The sequence below is a fragment of the Anabrus simplex genome, chromosome 2 (genome assembly GCF_040414725.1).
Source record: "Anabrus simplex isolate iqAnaSimp1 chromosome 2, ASM4041472v1, whole genome shotgun sequence".
Classification (NCBI taxonomy): domain Eukaryota; kingdom Metazoa; phylum Arthropoda; class Insecta; order Orthoptera; family Tettigoniidae; genus Anabrus; species Anabrus simplex.
Genome location: NC_090266.1, coordinates 376,788,315 through 376,810,099, shown reverse-complemented (window position 1 = coordinate 376,810,099; position 21,785 = coordinate 376,788,315). Strand labels below are relative to the sequence as shown.

The following is a 21,785-nucleotide window of genomic DNA, read 5'->3' as shown; positions in this document are numbered from 1 at the left end:
CAATAAAGTGAAGATGCTCAATCTAAAGAGTTTAAGCTGTGTCCATGTACAGGATGGAAGATCAGATTGGTCTGAAATCAATAGAGGAGTCCAACAGGGAAGTGCATTGTCACCACTCCTGTTCATAATTGTTATGAATCGGATCATGAAGTCCATCAAAGAACATTGCAAAGAGCCTAACACAATAATATTTGCAGATGATGTTCTGATCTGGGAAGAAAATGAAGCAGAAGTACAGAAGAAAATAAATCTCTGGAACAGCAAGTTTAAAGAATATCATCAGTAAAACAAAAATTGTTGAATGACTATCAACTGGCAAGGCACAGATTCAAAAAAATTTCCTGGAGGGAACTTTATTGCAGTCTGTTTCTAACTTCAAATACCTTGGATGTATTATTTCAAAAGATAACACAATAAACCAAAAAATACTTAATAGGTCAGAAAGGTTCTCAATTTTATTTTCAAGTGAGAAATCTACTCTGGGATGATAAAATACTCCAGAAAGCAAAACTGTCCCATGTTTTATACCTACTTCACTTCACTTCACTTCACTTCACAGATATGGACTCAAAATATGTACCCTGCATAACAAGGCAAATAGTAAAATCCAGTCAACAGAAATAAAATGAATTGGAACAATGAACCAAAAGACCAGGAAGGACAAGATTAGAAACGAAGCAAACAGGAAGGAGGCTGGCATCAAAATACCTGTTACCGAGTTTTTAAGACGACGCAGGCTACAATGGTTTGGACATGTTACGAGGATGGATGGAACAAGAACAGCAAGGAATTACTTTTACAGAGAAGTGAAAGGAGAGACGCCAGTAAGGAGACCAGGGAACAGAAGGACAGACAGTGAAATCGGAGGTCAGCAAGGGGAATGCCAAGTGGGAGGACATAGAGGAACAGAAATTATACTTTGACAGGAAGAAGTGGCGAGTGCTTGTACACCACAGTCGGGAAACTGGAGCTGGAAAATGATGATGATGATGATGATGATGAAGATGATTATGATATAAGAAAGGGAAAGGGAAGGATTGCAACAACTATTGAGGTATCTCATTATTCGTATAGCAGGTAAAGTACAGTAAAACCTTGTTAATTCGAAGTCGTTGGGAATCAAAAATCGGACTTCGAATTACATGATTTCGAATTACCTCCCAATTCGTAATTCAGAAGTGCCAACCCTCACTGCATTACAAAATATTCTAAGGCTCATTACTGCATGCAGTTAACCTTGATTCACAGTTTAAACCTTTTAAATGCCATGGCAAAAATCTATTTCCAAAATGTATCCAAGAAGGTGCATTTACAGTATTCAAATAATGCACCTGGATAACTCACTGACAAAACATAACCTCACGCAACGAAAGAAAGAAAGAAAGAAAGAAAGAAAGAAAGAAAGAAAGAAAGAAGAAAAAAAAGCACAATTCAAAGGCAAGGAGAAATCTATGCTGGCTCCCATGTACAAGTGCTTTATTAATTGGATTATTGTACTGTATACATCTTAGATGCCTTGTATTTACACAGAAAGTACGCAAACGGAGTCGCGAAGAGTTGAGACTGCTACCTCTGGAACCGACATTCTCGACTCCAGTGTCGACTCCACTGATGCACCAACGCCATCTAACAACTACTGTCGGAACTGCTTGGAATTACAGTTCCACGTTCCTTGCTTGGTAACTTGTGATACGATGAATACAGGACGATTATTAGCCAGCAAACATTAAATGTTGTTCGGGATATTATCATCGTTAATGTTGTAGGTCTATTTTGGCGACGATGATGATGACGATAATAGTAGTAGTAATAACAATCCAACAGTATACGTTTACATAATCGCCAATATTAACCTCAATGAATCCAGCCCCGTGGTGTAGGGGGCAACGCATCCGCCTGTCACCCGGCGGCCCCGGGTTCGATTCCCGGCTGGGTCAGGTGTTTTAAATTGTAAATTGTAATTGTAAATGATTAATACCCCCAGCCTGGGGACTTGATGTTTGTGTCGTCCTTAACGTTCCTTTCCTCACCTTCAACACTCTACACTTCCACAATTCCACTTACACACAGGTTCCTGTCATATGGTGATAGTTGACGCCACAAACAAATGTCATTTAATAGTTTTTTTAAACTTCAATGACCTAAAACAGAAAAAAGGGGAGTGCTTAGAGTACGGTATGATTTTACAACAAATATTTTACCAATCATTGTGCGTCATAATAGCCGCCTCCGCAGTCTCGGGAGGCCCCAGGATCGATTCCGGGCAGGCCAGGGATTTTTACCTGTATCTCAGGTTTTGTGATGATGGTGAGGTAGAAACCGGGTCTAGAAAGCCAAGAATAACGGTCGAGAGGATTCGTCGTGCTGAATACATGTCCCCTCGTAATCTACTGGCCTTCAAGCTGGGCAGAGGTCACTTGGTGGGCCAAGGCCTAACAGGGCTGTCGCAAAAAGGTGCTTTTGTTTATAATAATATATTCTGACAGAATGATCTTCAACAATCACCAACATGAACCTGAAGTACGTAATACAGACAACTTTCATTTACTAATGGAATATTACAACAAATGTATCACAAATTGTTGTTTATAATATTAATAATGTATTATGGCAGAATCGTAAGTACGCCAATATGAAATTCAATTACACAATAACAAAACACCAGCGAGCATATTACTATGACAACAATTTCTTATTAGTTATTGCTTATAATAATAATAATAATAATAATAATAATAATAATAATAATAATAATGAAACAAGACTTAACATGGTCCTTGATGGCCCCAGCGATTTATAATGAAAACCTACAACCTGTTATCCAGTCAGTGACTGGGTCAGAAATGGAATGAATGAAGCTCCCATCTTGCGGCGAGGATAGGAATTGTGCCGGCTGCCGAGGCCTGTCGCACTCCTCTGGGGCAATGATGAATGACTGAGATGAAATGAAATGATACTGGAGTGTGTTGTTGGAATGAAACATGACAGAGAAAACATGAGTACCCGGAGTAAAACCTGTCCCGCCTGCGCTTTGTGCAGCACAAATCTCACATAGAATGACCAGGAATTGAACCATGAAATACAGTGGTGAGAGGCAGATGCGCTTCCGCCTGAGCCACGGAGGCTTTTAATGGTTTAATCTATGTTCAAATTATATTAGTGGATTTAACCATATTAGATTTGATTTCATTGTTCATGTGCAATTCATAATGTTTTACCATCGATATCTGTTTTTCAATTTCCTGATCACAACAAAGACGTGAAATTAAATGCCTGTGGTCTGCTATGCCGATACTTTCTGACTTGACACATTTAATTTTATTTCAACTACACCATTACGCTCGTCGTCTTTGTTAACGATACAGTACTTCATTCTACGATAATCTTAAAAATCCCAATGGGCAAATGAGCAGCAACCTGTATGATATTTCATGTTATTTTTCACGCCTCGACAGGCTAGAGGCCTCGCAATGAGAGTCAAGTTAGCTTGGAGTCGTGAGGCTTCATGCGAACCGAGCCTGGTGTTCGGAGTCGCTGGAGCTGACGCTCTCGATTCCAGGCTTCGGTTGCGCCCATCCCCACCCGATGCCGTTAAAACATCGTGGCTAATTGAACTTTCCTATGACTCTATCCTTGTACGATTTCCCGCCATGGCACTTCTCTCGTACTTCAGAAATGTAAACACTTGCCGCATCACAAAGTATTCTAAGACACATTAATGCATGCAATCACCTCGATTCACAGTTTAAACCTTTCAAATGCCATGGAAAAAACTATCTTTGAAATGTATCCAACAAGGTGCATTTACAATGTTCAAATAATGCACTTGGATAAATCACTGACAAACATAACCTCACGCAACGAAAGAAAAAAAAAAAAAAAACACAATTCAAAGACGAGGATAAATTATGCTGGTTCCCCTGTGCAAATACATTTTTTTTTTTTTTGGATTACTGTACTGTTTGCATTTTTAGATGCCTTTCACTTGTACGGAAAGTGCCCGATGCCCTTAAAACATTGTGGCTTATCGAACTTTCGTATGACAAGGGGATAAAGTTTCTCGCTTCTGTGTGCATTGCAACACAGTACAATGAGCCCCACCCTTGTACGATTCCCCGGCTGACATTTTCTCCTTTAAAACCATAAAACCGTTTGGGCTCGGCATTAAAAGAAAGCAATGCAGTTTCATCGGCAATGACAATATTGTTCGGTGCCTATGAATTGATTATACGAGCCACGCATTTTCATCAACTGTCAGCATCGCCAGTGTTCACGGAATCTGTTTTTCCGCACACTGCCTGCTGCGTGATATTATGACGTTCCTTAAAAGGCTGAATACAAAAGAATTCAGATTTCATTCAACCTAGCAATTATGAAGGACACTGTAGACACACCGAAGTCAGTAAGTGTGGAAAGCTACCCCTCCACGTTCCGGAAGACGCGTTCTACCATGACGCGGAAAAATTTTGAATTTAAATTACTCTGTAATGTACTATTGTTTCAAAATGTAAAGGCAGTTTCGAATTAAGAGCCTGAATTTTGGTAATGGGGCTGACGTACTTCAAATTACGAATTATCTGAATTTCGAATTAAACAATTTAAATAATATGCAAAACCATATCTCGTGTTTCCGGGAATGAGAGCTTCTTCGAATTAGGAGGGATTTTGAATTATTGAGGTTCTACTGTATTCACTGGCATTTTGGAAGGGAGGGTGCGATCAGTGGTTGAGAGTAAATTGGATGAAAACCAGAGTGTCAGACCACAGAGGGCTGGCTGTCAGGATCAGATTTTCAGTATGCGCCAAATAACTGAAAAATGCTATGAGAGGAATAGACAGTTATGTTTATGTTTCGTAGAACTAGAGAAAGCATATGACAGGGTACCAAGGGAAATGATGTTCGCCATACTGGGGGACTATGGGATTGAAGGTAGATTATTAAAATCAATCAAAGGCATTTATGTTGACAATTGGGTTGCAGTGAGAACTGATGGTGAAATGTTCTTGGTTCAGGGTACTTACAGGGGTTCGACAAAGCTGTAATCTTTCACCTTTATTGTTCATAGTTTACATGGATCATCTGATGAAAGATATAAAGTGGCAGGAAGGAATTCAGTTAGGTGGAAATGTAGTAAGCAGTCTGGCCTATGCTGACGACTTGGTCTTAATGGCAGATTGTGCCGAAAGCCTGCAATCTAATATCTTGGAACTTGAAAATAGGTGCAATGAGTATGGTATGAAAAATTAGCCTTTCGAACACTAAATTGATGTCAATAGGTAAGAAATCCAAGAGAAATGAATGTCAGACTGGCGATACAAAGCTGGGACAGGTAGATAATTTCAAGTATTTAGACTGTGTGTTCTCCCAGGATGGTAATATAGTAAGTGAGATTGAATCAAGGTGTAGTAAAGCTAATGCAGTGAGCTCACAGTTACGATCAACAGAATTCTGTAAGAAGGAAGTCAGCTCCCGGACAAAACTATCTTTACATCGGTCTGTTTTCAGACCAACTTTTGCTTTACGGGAGTGAAAGCTACGTGGACTCAAGATATCTTATTCATAAGTTAGAAGTAACGGACATGAAAGTAGTGAGAATGATTGCTGGTACAAACAGGTGGGAAAAATGGCAGGAGGGTATTCAGAATGAGGAGATAAAGGCTAAGTTAGGAATGAACTCTATGGATGAAGCTGTACGCATAAACCGGCTTTGCTGGTGTGGTCATGTGAGGCGAATGGAGGAGAATAAGTTACCTAGGAAAATAACAGACTCTGTTATGGAGGGTAAGAGAAGTAGAGGGAGAAAGATGACGATGGTTAGACTCAGTTTCTACGATTCAAAGATAAGAGGTATAGAACTAAATGAGTTCACAGCACTAGTTGCAAATAGAGGATTGTGGGGATGTTTATTAAATTCACAGAGGCTTACAGACTGAATGCTGAAAGACATAACAGTCTATAATGATGATGTATGGATGTATGTACCTAAGGCGAACCTATAAAATTTGACCAGGGACAAGCTTATTATGGACTACTGTATTTATAGAGGATAATGTATAGCATGAAAAAAATTATTGCAGCTAAAATTTCATTAATGAATTCATAAAAACAGATTACCTTGCTGTATTTTCTGTATGCTTCCGTGAGAAGGGATGAAAAGGCACTTTCCTTCTGAGGAAGATGCTTCTGGATACGTTGATAGGCTCGATACACATCCATTACAATATTCAAACTACAGTCTTCACCTAACTTGGTCCGCAAGGTCTGCAGGGCCAAGGAAAGTGCTTCAGTAGACAGCTGCTCACGTTCCGAATCACGCAGGTACTTCCTGTATGTAAATATGGTAAATGTAATACGTAAAGAAGAGACTTAATACCAACGTTTAGTATCCAACATGTTATCAACTCACTTGTCTGGATCAGGGGTACGCCTCAAGTGCAGACACAGCTCTAGAAGCATTCTATGATCCCGCAGCTCCTGAAGTACATCCATCAGGAGGGACACGCAGCGACTCATATGGGATGCAAAACTGCCTGGACGGTCAACCTCAGATACAGGAATGCGCCACACACCCTAAAATAACATACATACTGTACTACCGACATCAACAAAGAAGATAGTCAGGGAAGCACATATTAACACCTAAAGAGACCTACTGTATGAGTCTGCTGCCTCAAACACTGACGCAAACAGTTCAATAAATTATAGAGATTAATTTAAAGTCTGTAAGGAAATAATGTATCATTTACTAGAAGAGTAGGGTTTAAATTATATTAACTGTTCAAAAACAATGTGCATATATTTTCTAAATTAGCGATCATGTTCCATAATTTCACATGGCAGAGAGAGCCAAAAACTTCAATAAATAAACAACAGTAACATATTATTATTTCCTAGTCCTGATACTGCATATCCATTTTCTGTATCCTTAATAATGAGCACCTAAACTTCATTGAACAAATCACACTTTAGAACTCATCGCTTGGTTAGAGTCATGCAGCTGTGAGCTTATTTTCAGGAGATAGTGAGCTTGAACCCCACTGTTGGCAGACCTAAAGATGGCTTTCCATTGTTTCCCATTTTCACACCAGGCAAATGCTGGGGCAGTAATTAAGGCCACAGCCGCTTGCATCCCACTCCTAGTCTTTTCCTATGCTATCGCCGCCATACAACGTATGTGTGTCAGTGTGACACAAAACAAATTGTAAAGAATAAAATAAAAATCTCCATTATAGACTGTTATGCAATTCAGCATTCAGTCTGCAAGCGTGTATGAATTTACAAAACGCTGCCACAATCCTCTATTTGTAATTAGTTCTGTGGCCTTGTTTACTTCTATACCTCTTATCTTTTCACCACTAGAAATTAAGTGTAACCCCCATAGTCTCTGTCACCCTCTCCTTCACATACCCTCCACGATAGAGTCTGCTCCATTTGCTTCACAAGACCCCACATCCAAAGCCAGTTTGTGTGTTGAGTTCATTCCTAACTTAGCTGTTATCTCCTCATTTTGAGTAACTTCATCATTGTTCCCATTTGTTTGTATCAGATATGATTCTCGCTACTTTCATGTCTCTTAGTTCTAACTTATGACTAAGATATTTTCGAGTCCACCCAGCTTTCACTACCGTGAAGCAAAGTTGATCTGAAAACAGACCAGTGTACTGTAGAGATAGTTTCGTACTGGAGCCGACTTCCTTCTTAGAGAATACTTGCGATCGCAACTGTGAGCTCACTGCATTAGCTTTGTTGCACCTTGATTCAATCTCACTACCATCCTGGGATCATACGCAACCTAAATACCTGAAATTATCTACCTGTTCCAGCTTTGTATTCCCAACATGATATTCAATTCTCTTAGGTTTCTTACCTACCCACATCACATTAGTCTTGGAAAGGCTAATTTTCGTACCATACTCATCGCACCTATTTTCAAGTCCCAAGATATTATACTGCAGGCTTTCAGAACAAATCTGCCATTAACACCATGTCATTGGCATAGGACAAACTCCTTATTACATTTCTACAGAACTAAATCCCTCCCTACAATTTTATACCTTTCAGTAGATGATCCATGCAAACTGTGATCAACAAAAACGTGAAACATTATAACCATGTCTAACTCCAGGAAGTACCTTGAACCCAGAACTCATTCTACCATCAATTTGCACCACAGCCATATTAACATAATGACTTAGACTGCTTTTAGTAATCTACCCTTAATCCTATAGTCCCCCAGTGTGGTCTTTCCCCTCCCTTTCTAAGATCTAGATTTTAAAAAACAAAATATAACTGTCTACAACTCTCACAGCTTTTTCCAATTAACTGGCAGATACTGAAAATCTAATTCTGACAGACCCTCTGCAGTCTGAAACCACACTGACGTTCATCCAACTTACTGTCAAGCATTCATTGCACTGTCCCTTCAAAATGCCAGTGAACACCTTGCCTGGTATACTGATTATGATATACTGCGATAGTTGTTGCAAACCTTCCTGTTTCCTTGCTTACAGTTACATGCAAGTACTGCTTTTGTTCAATCACAAGGTACCTTACTAACATTCCATGCTAATCTTATTACTGTATGAAGCCATTTCATTCCTGCTTTCCCACGCTATTGCACCATTTCAGGTCTAACAGCTCCTCACAAGTTTGGTTGTTCAACATTACCAGAACGATTTCCCTTTATGTTGAGAAGATTTAAAAAATATTCGTTCAACATGTCCAGTGATTTCATGGGATCTATTGTACGTTCATTGGATTTATCCAAAACACTATTCATTCCCTTTCTCCCTCCTTTTCTAAGATCCTTTATTATTGTTCAGAAAGGTTTCCCCCTTCTGCTGATCTAAACTTCCCAGGTTATTACCAAAATCTTCCCAGGGCATGTTCTTGGATTCAACAATTATTTATTCCTATTATATAACTATTTGTTTCATTCTGTTTCCTTCATCTACATACTATTCCCTGTCTGCACCAGTCCTTGTTTGGAGCCATTTTTGATACTCCTATTTACGTTTACAAGCTGTTCCCACTTCATCATTCCACCTAGATGTTTATTTTTTCTCATCTCTACACAAAGTTCTTTTTTTTTTTTTTTTTTTTTTTTTTTGCTAGTTGCTTTACGTCGCACTGACACAGATATGTCTTATGGCGACGATGGGACAGGAAGGGCCAGGAGTGGGAAGGAAGCGGCCGTGGCCTTAATTGAGGTACAGCCCCAGCATTTGCCTGGTGTGAAAATGGGAAACCACGGAAAACCATTTTCAGGGCTGCCGACAGTGGGATTCGAACCTACTATCTCCCGAATACTGGATACTGGCCGCACTTAAGCGACTGCAGCTATCGAGCTCGGTACACAAAGTTCTTAATAGGCATTCTCTTCCTGTTTCTACAACAGAATCCCTGTATGCCACACATTCTCTTCCTATATCCTGAACCTGCTTTCTGTCAATTACAATGATTAAACTTTATAGAGACCACCTATTCAATACAATAATAATGTTGACTAGATGTATTGAATAGGTGGACCGTATTAAGTTCAATCATTGTAGTCTCAGTTCAATATGGACAAAAAATGAAACTTCTTACGTTAAGTACTGTCTACTGTTTGAAACTAATCATATCCATGTACTTCTATTTCCTCGTCCTGGAAATTCTACCCATATTCATCTGCAGACAGATTTCACTTTATCATAGGCCGAGAGATATTTAGTTCACTACAGATCAGATAATAATCAGATAAACATCCCCAGAGTACCTGCACATTCCTATCAATTTCCTGAATTCAAAGTTGCTTATGATATACAGTAGTCTATTATGGATCTGGTGCACCTCCCCTCCCATATGTAGTAGCGAATAGCCTTATGCTTGCAGAAAGTATTCATAAATGCTAATCCCATACCAGCACAGAAGTCCACTTCCCATTCCTATTAACTTCCGTAACTTCCCCGCATGTACCGACCACCTGTTCATATCATGCATTTACCCTAGCTATGATGTCACTCATTACTTCAAACTAAAACTTGTGAATTTCATTCTCATCTGCACTCTCACATGGTGAATGGACTGAGAATTCTGTTCCTAATTCCTTCAACAGCTTAATCTACCCACATGATTCAATGATTTATGTGCTGAACAGAAACTATGTTGTGTGTAATAGTATTCTGATAAACAGTCCTACCCTACACTCTGCCCTTCCCTTTTTAACACCTGTTAAGAACACTTTATAATCTGCTGTCTCTTCCTCATTAAATTCCCTTACCTGAATATCATTAACTCCTAAAACATCTTGATGCATCCTATGTGCTGAATGTGCCAGTTGTATTTTTTTTTTTTCTTTCTTCAAAGCTCCATAAAAACTGATAGTTCTCCACTGAATTCCATTTCATTCGCCAAGTTGTTTCCAAGGAGTCCCTCGGCTGTCAAATGGATGTGGAACTCCATTCCTCCCCTAAGTACGATGCTAGCTTAAAATGTTTTGACCTTGGTAAATTCTGTGAAGCCGAATGCTATCTTTCTTACACATGGTCTCAATGACGATCTCTCCTCCAACAGGTTAGGAACCACTGGTGGTTTGCATAAGCTTAGCTGCCTGAGCACAATGAGGGTCATGCCACAGAATATGTCCGAGATGCCCACTCCTATTCCATAGCAACTGGTATCCTGACTCTCAGGACCAGTTACAAGGCCACTCAGCCATTGCCCACAATTCACGGACTCGTGGGTGACTATAGCAACCCACACAGACTCAAAAGAGACTAATTCAAGTGGCAGTTTGTTATACACATCAAGACACTTAGACAGTGTTAAGAAGAAGAAAGTTTTTTTTGTTGTTGTTGGTTTTACGTCACACCGACACAGATAGGTCTTACAGCGACGATGGGACAGGAAAGGGCCAGGAGCTGGAAGGAAGCGGCCGTGGCCTTAATTAAGGTACAGCCCCAGCATTTGCCTGGTGTGAAAATGGGAAACCACGGAAAACCATTTTCAGGGCTGCCGACAGTGGGGTTCGAACCCAACATCTCCCGAATACTGGATACTGGCCGCACTTAGGCGACTAAAGCTATCCAGCTCGGTGAGAACAAGAAAGTGACTTACAATTTTTGTTTCACATAATGATAGAAGGACATAGTTTGGTACTGGAAATTAAGACATGAAAATTGGTAACTAAGATTTGACGCAAGTGCGATATCAGGTATAACTTGAAAACGATGTTCTCTCACCCATGGGGTAACTAATGTAGAAATCAAGCTCGAATTATTATTATTATTATTATTATTATTACTTATATATATGGCTGTGAAGTATTACATCATGACAGTATTAGTATTATTATTATTTACGTAGTTGAATGATTGTATTATGTGTGAGGTTACGTCATAAACATGTGTTGTACATAGACATTGATATCAGTTCCGTTAATGTAAACACCTGTAAATTAATATTATAATTTGTTCTTACCTATATATATTGAAACGGGAATGCCCTGCGAACATTCAGGTTCATGTATTTCTTGAGGAAAACTTGCTAACACGTGGCTGTATGCATTCAAAACGAGCGCCGAGCATGCAGCATTGTGGGGGACAGCATGCAAGCAAGCGCTGCTCCAGCGTGCCAGCCAAGGCCAAGTGACGTCACACCAAAAGTTCTTTTCGATTCTATGGCATTTCATCATGAACGGAAGGTTAAATCATAATTTTGAGAACGTCACCTTGTAGGCCTGGACAACAAATGCTACTACCCAAAATTTCATTAAAATCGGTGGAAGGATAGCCGAGATATGAATTTTTTAAGATGCTCACATTTACAGTCTTGCCGTCCGACCTTGGGCAATAAAAGGAGGTCACCAGCCTTGAGTGGGTCAGTGTGTCACTGGATGGGTCAGTGTGTGTGCAAGCGAGCGCATTGTCGTGAACCAGTCGCCTCGCTATGTAATACGGTTTGTTACTTAGTCCGGCTTAGGACCGGGGTTCGAAAGTACGCAATACCAGTGTTGAAAGCCTTCTCTGTGGACTTTTAACTTCAGGTGTAAGTGAAAGCTTATTCTTGTTAATATCAGTCTGTCGAGCCGTGTAACATCATTTCGTTTTGTGAACTGAACTGAAAAGACTGTACATTTTGAAACTGTGCTTAAAGGACTTAGGGCATAAAGACTGTGCTTTAGTTGTTTCCTCTACAAGAGACTGTGTTAGGCTATTTCGTAAAAATTGTGCCCCAGTGACAGAACAATTCTTTTATGGACAGTGTCACTTTATTTCGTAAAGAACAGTGCCTACTTTTCCTCCAAAGACTGTATCAATCACTCCGTGAGAAAAACAGTGTCGACATTTTCTTTTGATAAAACTGTGCCAACCTTCACTTTTAAAAGACTATGTCAATCCATTTCACAGAACTGTGCTAATATTTACCTGCATAAAACTGTGCCGATATTTCCTTTCAAGGACAGTGCTGATTCATGGAATACGGTAACTTTATTTCTTTTCGAGGGACTATGTCAATTCCCCTCATGAAGACCATGTCTAAATTTACGTGTAATATTGTGCCTCAGTGATAACACTAGCCAACATGATTTTGCGGTAAAATAGAAAATATGTAATTTTTATGGAAATCGCTGCCCTGATTCCGAAAATGATGCTATTTTTTCCTATCACGTCTAGTTTTGACGCAATTCGGTGTTTTAGTATCTGCATGAATTCGTAAGATGTAATGTTGAGAGATGTTCTTGCGCAACTTCTTTTAGAATACAATTATGTGATTTGATTTGTTACTGTTTGCACTTTATTATAGGTTTATTGCTGTCTAAATTTTCATTTTGTAGTTCGGGATTTCCTGGTAAATTCATAACAAACTCCCCCAGATACGCAATAGGCCGTGAGGTATGTAGGATTGAAGATAAGACAGTTAAGAGTTTGTCTTTCATCTTAGACCACTTGAATAATCAGATGTGTTAAAAGCCCCAGCCCTTATGCAATGGTTTTTTTTTTTTTGCTTTACATCGCACCGACACAGATAGGTCTTATGGCGACGATGGGACAGGAAAGGGCTAGGAGTTGGAAGGAAGCAGCCGTGGCCTTAATTAAGGTACAGCCCCAGCATTTGCCCGGTGTGAAAATGGGAAACCATGGAAAACCATTTTCAGGGCTGCCGACAGTGGGGTTTGAACCTACTATCTACCGAATACTGGATACTGGCCGCACTTAAGCGACTGCAGCTATCGAGCTCGGTATATGCAATGTTTATGATGGACTGATAAAGCAGTTTCCTTTCAAAGCTAACAGTCCGAAAGTATTATACTCAAGAAGATAAACTTGTATTTTGTACGGATGTTTCAAATCATCTACGTCGATTGGGAGAGAAAGAGTATGATCCTAGTAACTGGCGTGTTTTTATTGACTCTTCCCCAATAAGTTTAAAGGCTGTTTTGCTTCATAATACAAATGTTCTGGCATCCGTCCACTTGCACACTCCACAAAAATGTCTGAAACATACAAGACCTTAAAGTTGGTGCTTGAAAAAAATTAAATATCATGAGCATGGGTGACAAATTTGCGGTGATTTGAAGATCATTGGATTGTTGCTGGGACAACAAAATGGCTATACAAAATTTCCCTGTTTCCTATGCAAATGGGAAAGCAGGGCACGGGATAAACATGGGATACAGTGAATTGGACAGAAATGAAACTGTATGTCGAGGCATTAGATAAAAGTAGCCTATGCTTCCAATATTTATTCACTAAATTTCCTTCATTATTAGGTGCAAAAATCGAAGAAGGCGTATTTGCTGAACCACAGATTCGTAAACAGATGAAGGATAAAATTTTCACAGACACGATGACCAAAATTTAGAAAGAGGCATGAAACGCATTCAAAGATGTAGTGACTAAATTCCTTGGCAACATTAAGGACCCTCAATACAAAGAAATTGTAAGGAAAATGTTGGTAAAATTTAAGGAACTCGGTTGTAATATGAGCCTTAAGCTTCATTTTTTAGCTTCGCATCTGGATTATTTCCCTCTAAATTTAGGAGCTGTCAGTGAAGAACAAGGTGAAAGGTTTCACCAGGATCTCAAAGATGCAGAACGATGCTATCACGGACGTTTGGATGTGAATATGATGGCCGATTACTGTTGGTCGATTGCACGAGACGACCCTTCTAGAGATCATTCAAGAACTTCAAAAACCTGGAAATTCCACGGAAAATGGGAAAAGACGGAGGTGTGAATCTAACCTGCACATAATGTAAGTAACAAAACTATGTATGTTTAACCATGTAATTTTTATTCAAGGTACGGTTATATTAATTTAAAAGCAACTGTACAGTCGAAACTAAATAGGCGCTTTATGCTTCAGTTTCACGAATTTCAATATACATTAAAAATATAATACATACTATCTACTTGCTTACAAAGCAGCATTTATGTGTATTCAATGCATGAAAAATATGATTACGTTTTGCAAGCTGAAATTTACATTAATACATCAAATTTAATCAATACTAAGTATCAACAATTTTACGTAAGAACAAAATAATATTTTGTAAAATTGCCACCAAACCAGACGTGATTCGCCAAAACTAATTTTTTTCTCGAATTCTGCATTAAGAAATTCATAAAACCCACCTAGTTTCATTTTTACCGCACAAAAAAAGTTTTATTTTGCAGGCTAGTGTAATTTTACCCCTGAGAAGTTACAATTAGTATTATATAATTATATATTGAGAAGTTACGTGATTTTTGTTAAGACTGAGTCGTAACAGAACTTGGTTCTCTTTCACAAGACTGTGTTATAAACTGTTTCCTTCTGTCTTCGCAGATACTTTAATTTATTTCTACGAGTGTGTGTGCTAGGACACTGCATGTACTCATTACAAACAGTGCAGAGACTGTGTCCGAAGGACTCAGTTTATTTTCTTTCGAGATTGTGTGAAGTGGTAAACCATCGTATCTCACAAAGTTCCAGATTATTTTCATTGCTTATCACTTCAAGTTCGACAGTAACTATTGCATTATTCTCACAGAACTGTGACTTTGAATTCATCTTTTCTTTCAAAAGTGCATCCAACACCATTTATAGTGGAACCTATTCGACCAGTAAACAATGTCTCGCCTTAATTCGCAGTGCAGTGAGGTAGAGAAGTATTGTATGAGATTCCATTGGCATTCTGTGCGAAAGTTCTACATTTCTCCGCTCCTTTTATAGGACTTTGTGGAATACAAAACTCAACAATTATTCCACGCTGCACTGTCATCAGACGACCGCCCCAGGTTCGGGTCTCCATCAACATCAAGGGCTGACAACAGCTGTGGGTCAACACCGACAACGTGGGACGACTTTGACAACGTGGTACGACGCCGGCGCCGACGACGGGAGGAGACGGCGACGCCGCAAAACGACGCCTCTTCCACATCTCCAAGGGCATTCAAACTATTCATCTGTAAAAGGTGATATAATTTCTATGCATTTCTTTTGAATAAACTGCAAGTTCCACTTTAAATATGAAGTTATTTCACTTCCTTTCTCTCATACTCTCTAAAGCATGAACGGTACACGCCTTGGCGTTATCCATGCTCTCCGCAAAACTGAAGTATGGGCGTTCCTGTTTCAATACATATATATATATATATATTGTAATCCATAATTGTGAAACACACTGTTGATTTCCAGAATGGTAATAGGTCGAGAACAAGGGAGAATATTCCGTATATTATATTCCATGCAATATGCTCTCTAGAACTTTCACGAAGGTAGTCTTTTTTGTAATGTAACTTTCGAGAAATCTGGCCAGATATATATAAAGAGACAATCTTGACAGTTACAGTTAGTTATTGAGAGTTATTGGGAGTTACTGTTGAGTTGTGGTTTGGAAGTTTTTGCAGCACGTGGCTGGCATTCCGGTTGAGGCAGTCTCCATGTTGAATTGAGCAGTAGTCATCTGTTTTATTTATGTTTCAAGGTTGTAACTTCTGTGGTGTTCAGTGGCAGTTGTCAACTGTTTAAAGATGGTGGCTTGTTGATATTCTTGAAGTGAAGTGTTTTTCTTTTGTGATACGGTGACTAAGGTTATGTGTGTATTAATTTGTGAATATATGTGAATAAAGGTAACTATCAACTGACAGCATTTTGTGTGCGTCTTTGTGGATACGTTAACTGGCGACCGTGACAGGACTATTGAATCTATTGGACTTGAAAATGAAGAACCGTGGTAATGTTTAAACAGTTAATTTCCTTGGCTAAAAACATCGAGGTCCAGGTAGGAAAACTCGAGGAGAACATCGAGAACCAGTTTGGAAAACTCGAGGAGAACATCGAGGTCCAGTTTGGAACACTCAAGGAGAACATCGAGGTCCAGTTTGGAACACTCAAGGAGAAAATCGGGGCCCAGTTCAAGACCGGATTGACGTCGGAAGAGGGAGCCGAGTGCCCGATTACTGAACAGGAGATGGGAGTACGACAGTCATGTTCAACCTGCGAAGAAACTGTGGGAGAGTTCAGTGGGCGTGGCAATGTCAACCAGCCGGGAGCCGAATGATGAGTCTGGCTGCGGGAGGGGGCGCAGCGCGCCGAAGGAGAGCCGCGAGTGTTCGACGTCGAGACCAAACAACCAGACGACGCAACTGTGAATGGGCCGTACCAGCACAACACGAAGAGCGAGGTGCCCGACAGCCGCAGTAAGCTCCACGGCACTGTAAATAGCCCAGGGAGGATGTTCAGCGTGGAGCGGAGCTACAGGGAGGCTCGGACGATGTCCCAAGAGATGGAGGCAGTGATGACAATGACACAGCCAGTGGGACCCCCTCTACGAGATAAAAAACCAATAGGGTCCGAACTGACAAATACCAAATGAGGGTGCCACCTGACAGAACACCAAGGTACGAACGAGGGGAAAGCCAGCAGAGCTTCGAATGCCACGCGAAGACCTACGGATCAACATCACCAGGAACGAAGACACCGTCGACTGGACCCAGCGGACCCACCATGGGAAGGTGGTGGTGTCCGATGGAATCTCCGGGCTGCGAACCGTGGATTTCGACAGTGCCAACAGGAGGGCTGTGTGAGTGAGGTAGCCTGTGTGTGGTTAAATAGTGAGGAGAATGGCAAAGTCGAAGAGTGTGACAGTGTGTGGTAACTGTTTCAAGTTATAGGGGGGATATTGACGCAAGTGCGATATCAGGTATATCTTGAAAACAATGTTCTCTCACTAATGGGTAACTAATGTAGTGAACGTGCCCCACAGGCATGATTTGAGTAGAGACTCGTGTGTGAACATTGAAGTGGACAAGGTCAATACAGATATTGTTAAAATTTGTAAACATTTTCGGAATACTCAGGTTATTGAATGCAGCAGTTTTGAGAGATACAGTTATACAAAACATGGCCTCCATCTAAACAATTCAGGTAAACGAAAGATAGCAAATATTGTTCTAGATTTTATTAATCTTAAGATATGTACTGTAAAACAGGCAACTCCCTTGAGTTATAATACTGACCAGGAAAACTAGTAGAAAGAGCCAGCTGTACTTCAAGCTGGCTCAGTCAACTAGAAAAAGAAACTCAGGATAGTAAGGAATTTATAGTTACCCAATTGCAACAGTCAAGTTTTAGGGAGGAAGGGGGTCTGAGATTGCTCTTGGTAAACTGTCAAAGTGTAGTAAATAAACGATTAAAATTCGGTACATTGATGGAATCTTATGAGACTGATGTGGTGATAGGAGTGGAATCGTGGTTGAAAGAAGGGGTGGGTAATAGAGAAGTATTTCCAGAAGGGTACACAGTCTATCGTAGAGACCCGAGGAGATAAAAAGGGAGGGGGGGTGTTTATTCTGGTGAAGGAAACTTACTGTTCACATGAATGGTTTACCGATGAAAGGGATGAAATATTAGGGATAAAATTAGTTTGTGATAATATGAAGGAGGTGGGAATTATAGGAACATACAGGCCTGGAAGAGAGGAAAGAGACATGGAAATCTTTGAAAAAAATAATAGATTATACTCATAAAAACAATAATAATGATATGGTAATAATTGGGGGAGATCTAAATTTGCCTGAAGTTGAATGGAAAGGAGCTGCAAGTGAAGCCCATGAACAGAAACTTGCAAATAAGTTAATTTGGGAGGGAGGATTTACACAAGTAGTACAAGAACCGACTCGTCTCAATAACTTACTAGATGTATTCTTGGTTAAACCATGGGAAATTGTTGATAAAACTGAGGTAATTGAAGGAATAGGAGACCATAAGGCTGTAATAATGGATGTAGGACTCGTACCAAAAAGGCTTAATAAGAGGGTTACACAAGACAAGAAATTGTACAGAAAAACTAAAGTTGATGAATTTGGGACTTATCTTAAATCACAATTCAGTTGTTGGATAAGTGAAGGGAGTAACGTGGATACACTTTGAGCTAAATTTAAAGGAATTATTTGGGAAGGAGAGAAGAGATTTGTACCTGTTAAGAAGGGTAAAATGACCTCAGACCCTGTTTATTATACAAGGGAAATAAGAAAATTAAAAAGAAAATGTAGAATAGTAAACAGGAAAATCAAAGAGGGTAGGGAGAGTAGAGAAACTAGAAAACAGCTAATGAGGGAACTGGATAGAGTGAAAAAGGAAGCAAAAGAGAATTATATGAATGGCATACTTCAAGAGGGTAATGACCACAAAGGGAAATGGAAAAAGCTGTATTCATACATCAGGAATCAAAAAGGAAAAGGAGTCCAAATTCCTACAATGGTGGGAGAAGGGGGTGAACACTATTTAACAGATACTGAGAAAGCAAACCTATTTAGTAGGGAATTTAGAGATTCAGTAGATGATTGTCAAGAGTTGGAAACCGAAACAGAAGATAGAGAGGGAGAGAGACAGAGGGAAACAAGAAGCTTCTCATTCACAAACGAAGATATTTTCAGAGAAATCCAACTGCTTCAGCAAGGAAAAGCTACAGGAAGTGATCAAATTACTGGGGAGGTATTAAAGACAATGGGGTGGTACATAGTGCCTTATTTAAAATTTCTCTTTGACTATGTCATAAATAATAGTGTAATACCAAAGGAATGGAAGGAATCTATAATAATACCAATTTATAAAGGAAAGGGTGATAAAAGGAAACCAGAGAACTACAGACCAATCAGCCTGACCAGTATAGTTTGTAAAATTCTGGAGAGTTTAATATCGAAGTACATCAGAGGGATATGTGATGATAAAAATTGGTTCATGAGGAGCCAGTATGGATTTAGAAAGAAATTTTCTTGTGAGGCACAACTGGTGGGATTTCAGCAGGACATATCAGATCAGTTGGATTCAGGAGGTCAGTTAGATTGCATAGCCATAGATCTTTCCAAAGCCTTTGATAGAGTGGAACATGGAATATTATTAAAGAAATTGGAGGGAATAGGATTGGACGCAAGGGTTACACGTTGGATAAAAGCATTTCTAAATTCAAGGGTTCAGAAAGTCAAAGTAGGAAATAATGTATCTCAGGAAGAGAAAGTTTGGAAGGGAATTGCACAGGGTAGTATAATCGGTCCGTTACTTTTCTTAATATACGCAAATGATTTAGGGAACAATATAACATCAAAAATAAGATTGTATGCAGATGACATAATTGTTTATAGAGAAATAAACAACATTGAGGATTGTTCAGAATTACAAAGGGACCTTGAAAGTATCCAACAATGGGTTGAAGAAAATAATATGAAGGTTAATGGAGGCAAATCAACTGTTACAACTTTTACAAACAGGAGCTTTAAAACTGAATTTGAATATACTTTGGATGAGGTAGTTATCCCAAAAGATGGCAAGTGCAAATACTTAGGTGTGAGATTTGAAAGTAATTTGCACTGGAAGGGTCATATTGATGACATTGTTGGGAAAGCATACAGATCATTACATGTCATAATGAGGCTACTTAAAGGATGCAACAAAGAATTAAAAGAAAAAAGTTACTTGAGTATGGTTCGTCCATTATTGGAATATGCAAACAGTGTTTTTGATCCTCACCAAGAATACCTAATAAAAGAAATAGATAGTGTGCAGAGGAAAGCAGCAAGATTTGTAACAGGGGATTTCAGGAGAAAGAGTAGTGTATCAGAAATGTTAAAGGAACTTGGGTGGGAAACTTTAAGTAAGAGAAGGGAGAAAACTAGACTTACCGGATTATATAGAGCCTATACAAGAGAAGAAGCATGGGGAGATATCCGTGAGAGGCTTCAGTTGGAAAATAATTATATCGGCAGGACTGACCACAAATATAAAATTAGAAGGAATTTTAGCAGAAGCGATTGGGGTAAATTTTCATTCATTGGGAAGGGTGTGAAGGAGTGGAACAGTTTACCAGGGGTAGTGTTTGATCCTTTTCCAAAATCTGTACAGATATTCAAGAAGAGAATAAACAGCAACAGAGAAAATAAATGAAGTGTTAGAGGGCATTCGACCGGTGCAGGTTATTGTAAATTTAAAAAAAAAAATGTGTGTGAATAAATTAATTCCATCCCCTGGTCTAAGGAGTTTGGACAGCCAAAGTAGGGGACTGCCTGTAGGGGTGAAGTACAGTGGGGACTTCGAGGGCCCTGGGACCGCTACGGTAGCTGTGAAGGCCCTTCAGGAACTCTGAAAAGTGGTGGCAAAAGGGGCTCTGGTTAAGACGCAGCAGGTCGTTATGCTACTTAGGATCCAGAACGGGTAAAAAAAAAAAATAGTAAATAAATAAATGCAATGTAAATATTAATGTTATACCAGTTTTATAGTATCATTTGAAGCAATTCCACATACTGTATATCAGTTGACTATATTTGTAAGTAGTACAGGAGATATTATAATTAGAATTTTGTAAACAATATAAATTTATTAAGGATGAGCTGTGTGTTTAATAGAAAACATTGTTAGCGTAAATTGTATAATATTGTATTATAGGAAAAATTTTCTTCTCTTGTTAATTTAATATTTAGTGCTTGACAATAATGTATTTTAGTGTACCATTTGCCACCGAGGTAGACACCTCATTTGCAAATAAAGAGATTTTGATTTGATTTGATATAGAGCTCGAATTATTATTGTTGTTAATAATAATAATAATAATAATAATAATAATAATATTTCTTGTATATATGGCTGTGAAGTATTACATCATGATAATATTAGTATTATTATTTACGTTGTCGAATGATCGAATTATGTGTGACGTTTTGTCATAAACGTGTGTTATACATAGACACTGATATCAGTTCCGTTAATGTAAACACCTGTAAATTAATATTATAATTTATTCTTACCTGTATATATAAATTGTAATCCATAATTGTGAAACACACTGTAATTTCCAGAATGGTAATAGGTCGAGAACAAGGGAGAATATTCCGTATATTACATTCCATGTATTATGTTCTCCATAACTTTCACAAAGGTAGTCATTTTTGTAATGTAACTTTCTAGAAATCTGGCCAGATATATATAAAGGGACTATCTCGACAGTTACAGTTAGTTATTGAGAGTTACTGTTGAGTTTTGGTTTGGAAGTTATTGTAGCACGTGGCTGACATGCTGATTGAGGCAGTCTCCATGTTGAATTGAGCAGTAGTCATCTGTTTTATTTATGTTTCAAGGTTGTAACTTCTGTGGTGTTCGGTGGCAGTTGTCAACTGTTTAAAGATGGCAGCTTATTGATATTCTTGAAGTGAAATGTTTTGGTTGGTGATACGGTGACTAAGGTTGTGTGTGTTTTAATTTGTGAATATATGTGAATAAAAGTAACTGTATCTACTGACAGCATTTCGTGTGCGTCTTTGTGGAT

General features: G+C 39.0%; 1 protein-coding gene across 1 annotated transcript in view; it reads right to left on the bottom strand.

Moving 5' to 3' along the window:
* The window catches only part of LOC136863554 (calcineurin-binding protein cabin-1), a 609,489-nt gene that overhangs the window by 54,123 nt on the left and 533,581 nt on the right, over positions 1-21,785 (bottom strand). The window contains exons 28-29 of the mRNA XM_068225987.1: positions 6,408-6,571; positions 6,116-6,326 (exon numbers count right to left, since the gene is read on the bottom strand). Of these exons, the coding sequence (XP_068082088.1) occupies positions 6,116-6,326; positions 6,408-6,571 (375 nt within the window). The remainder of the gene's footprint in view (positions 1-6,115; positions 6,327-6,407; positions 6,572-21,785) is intronic.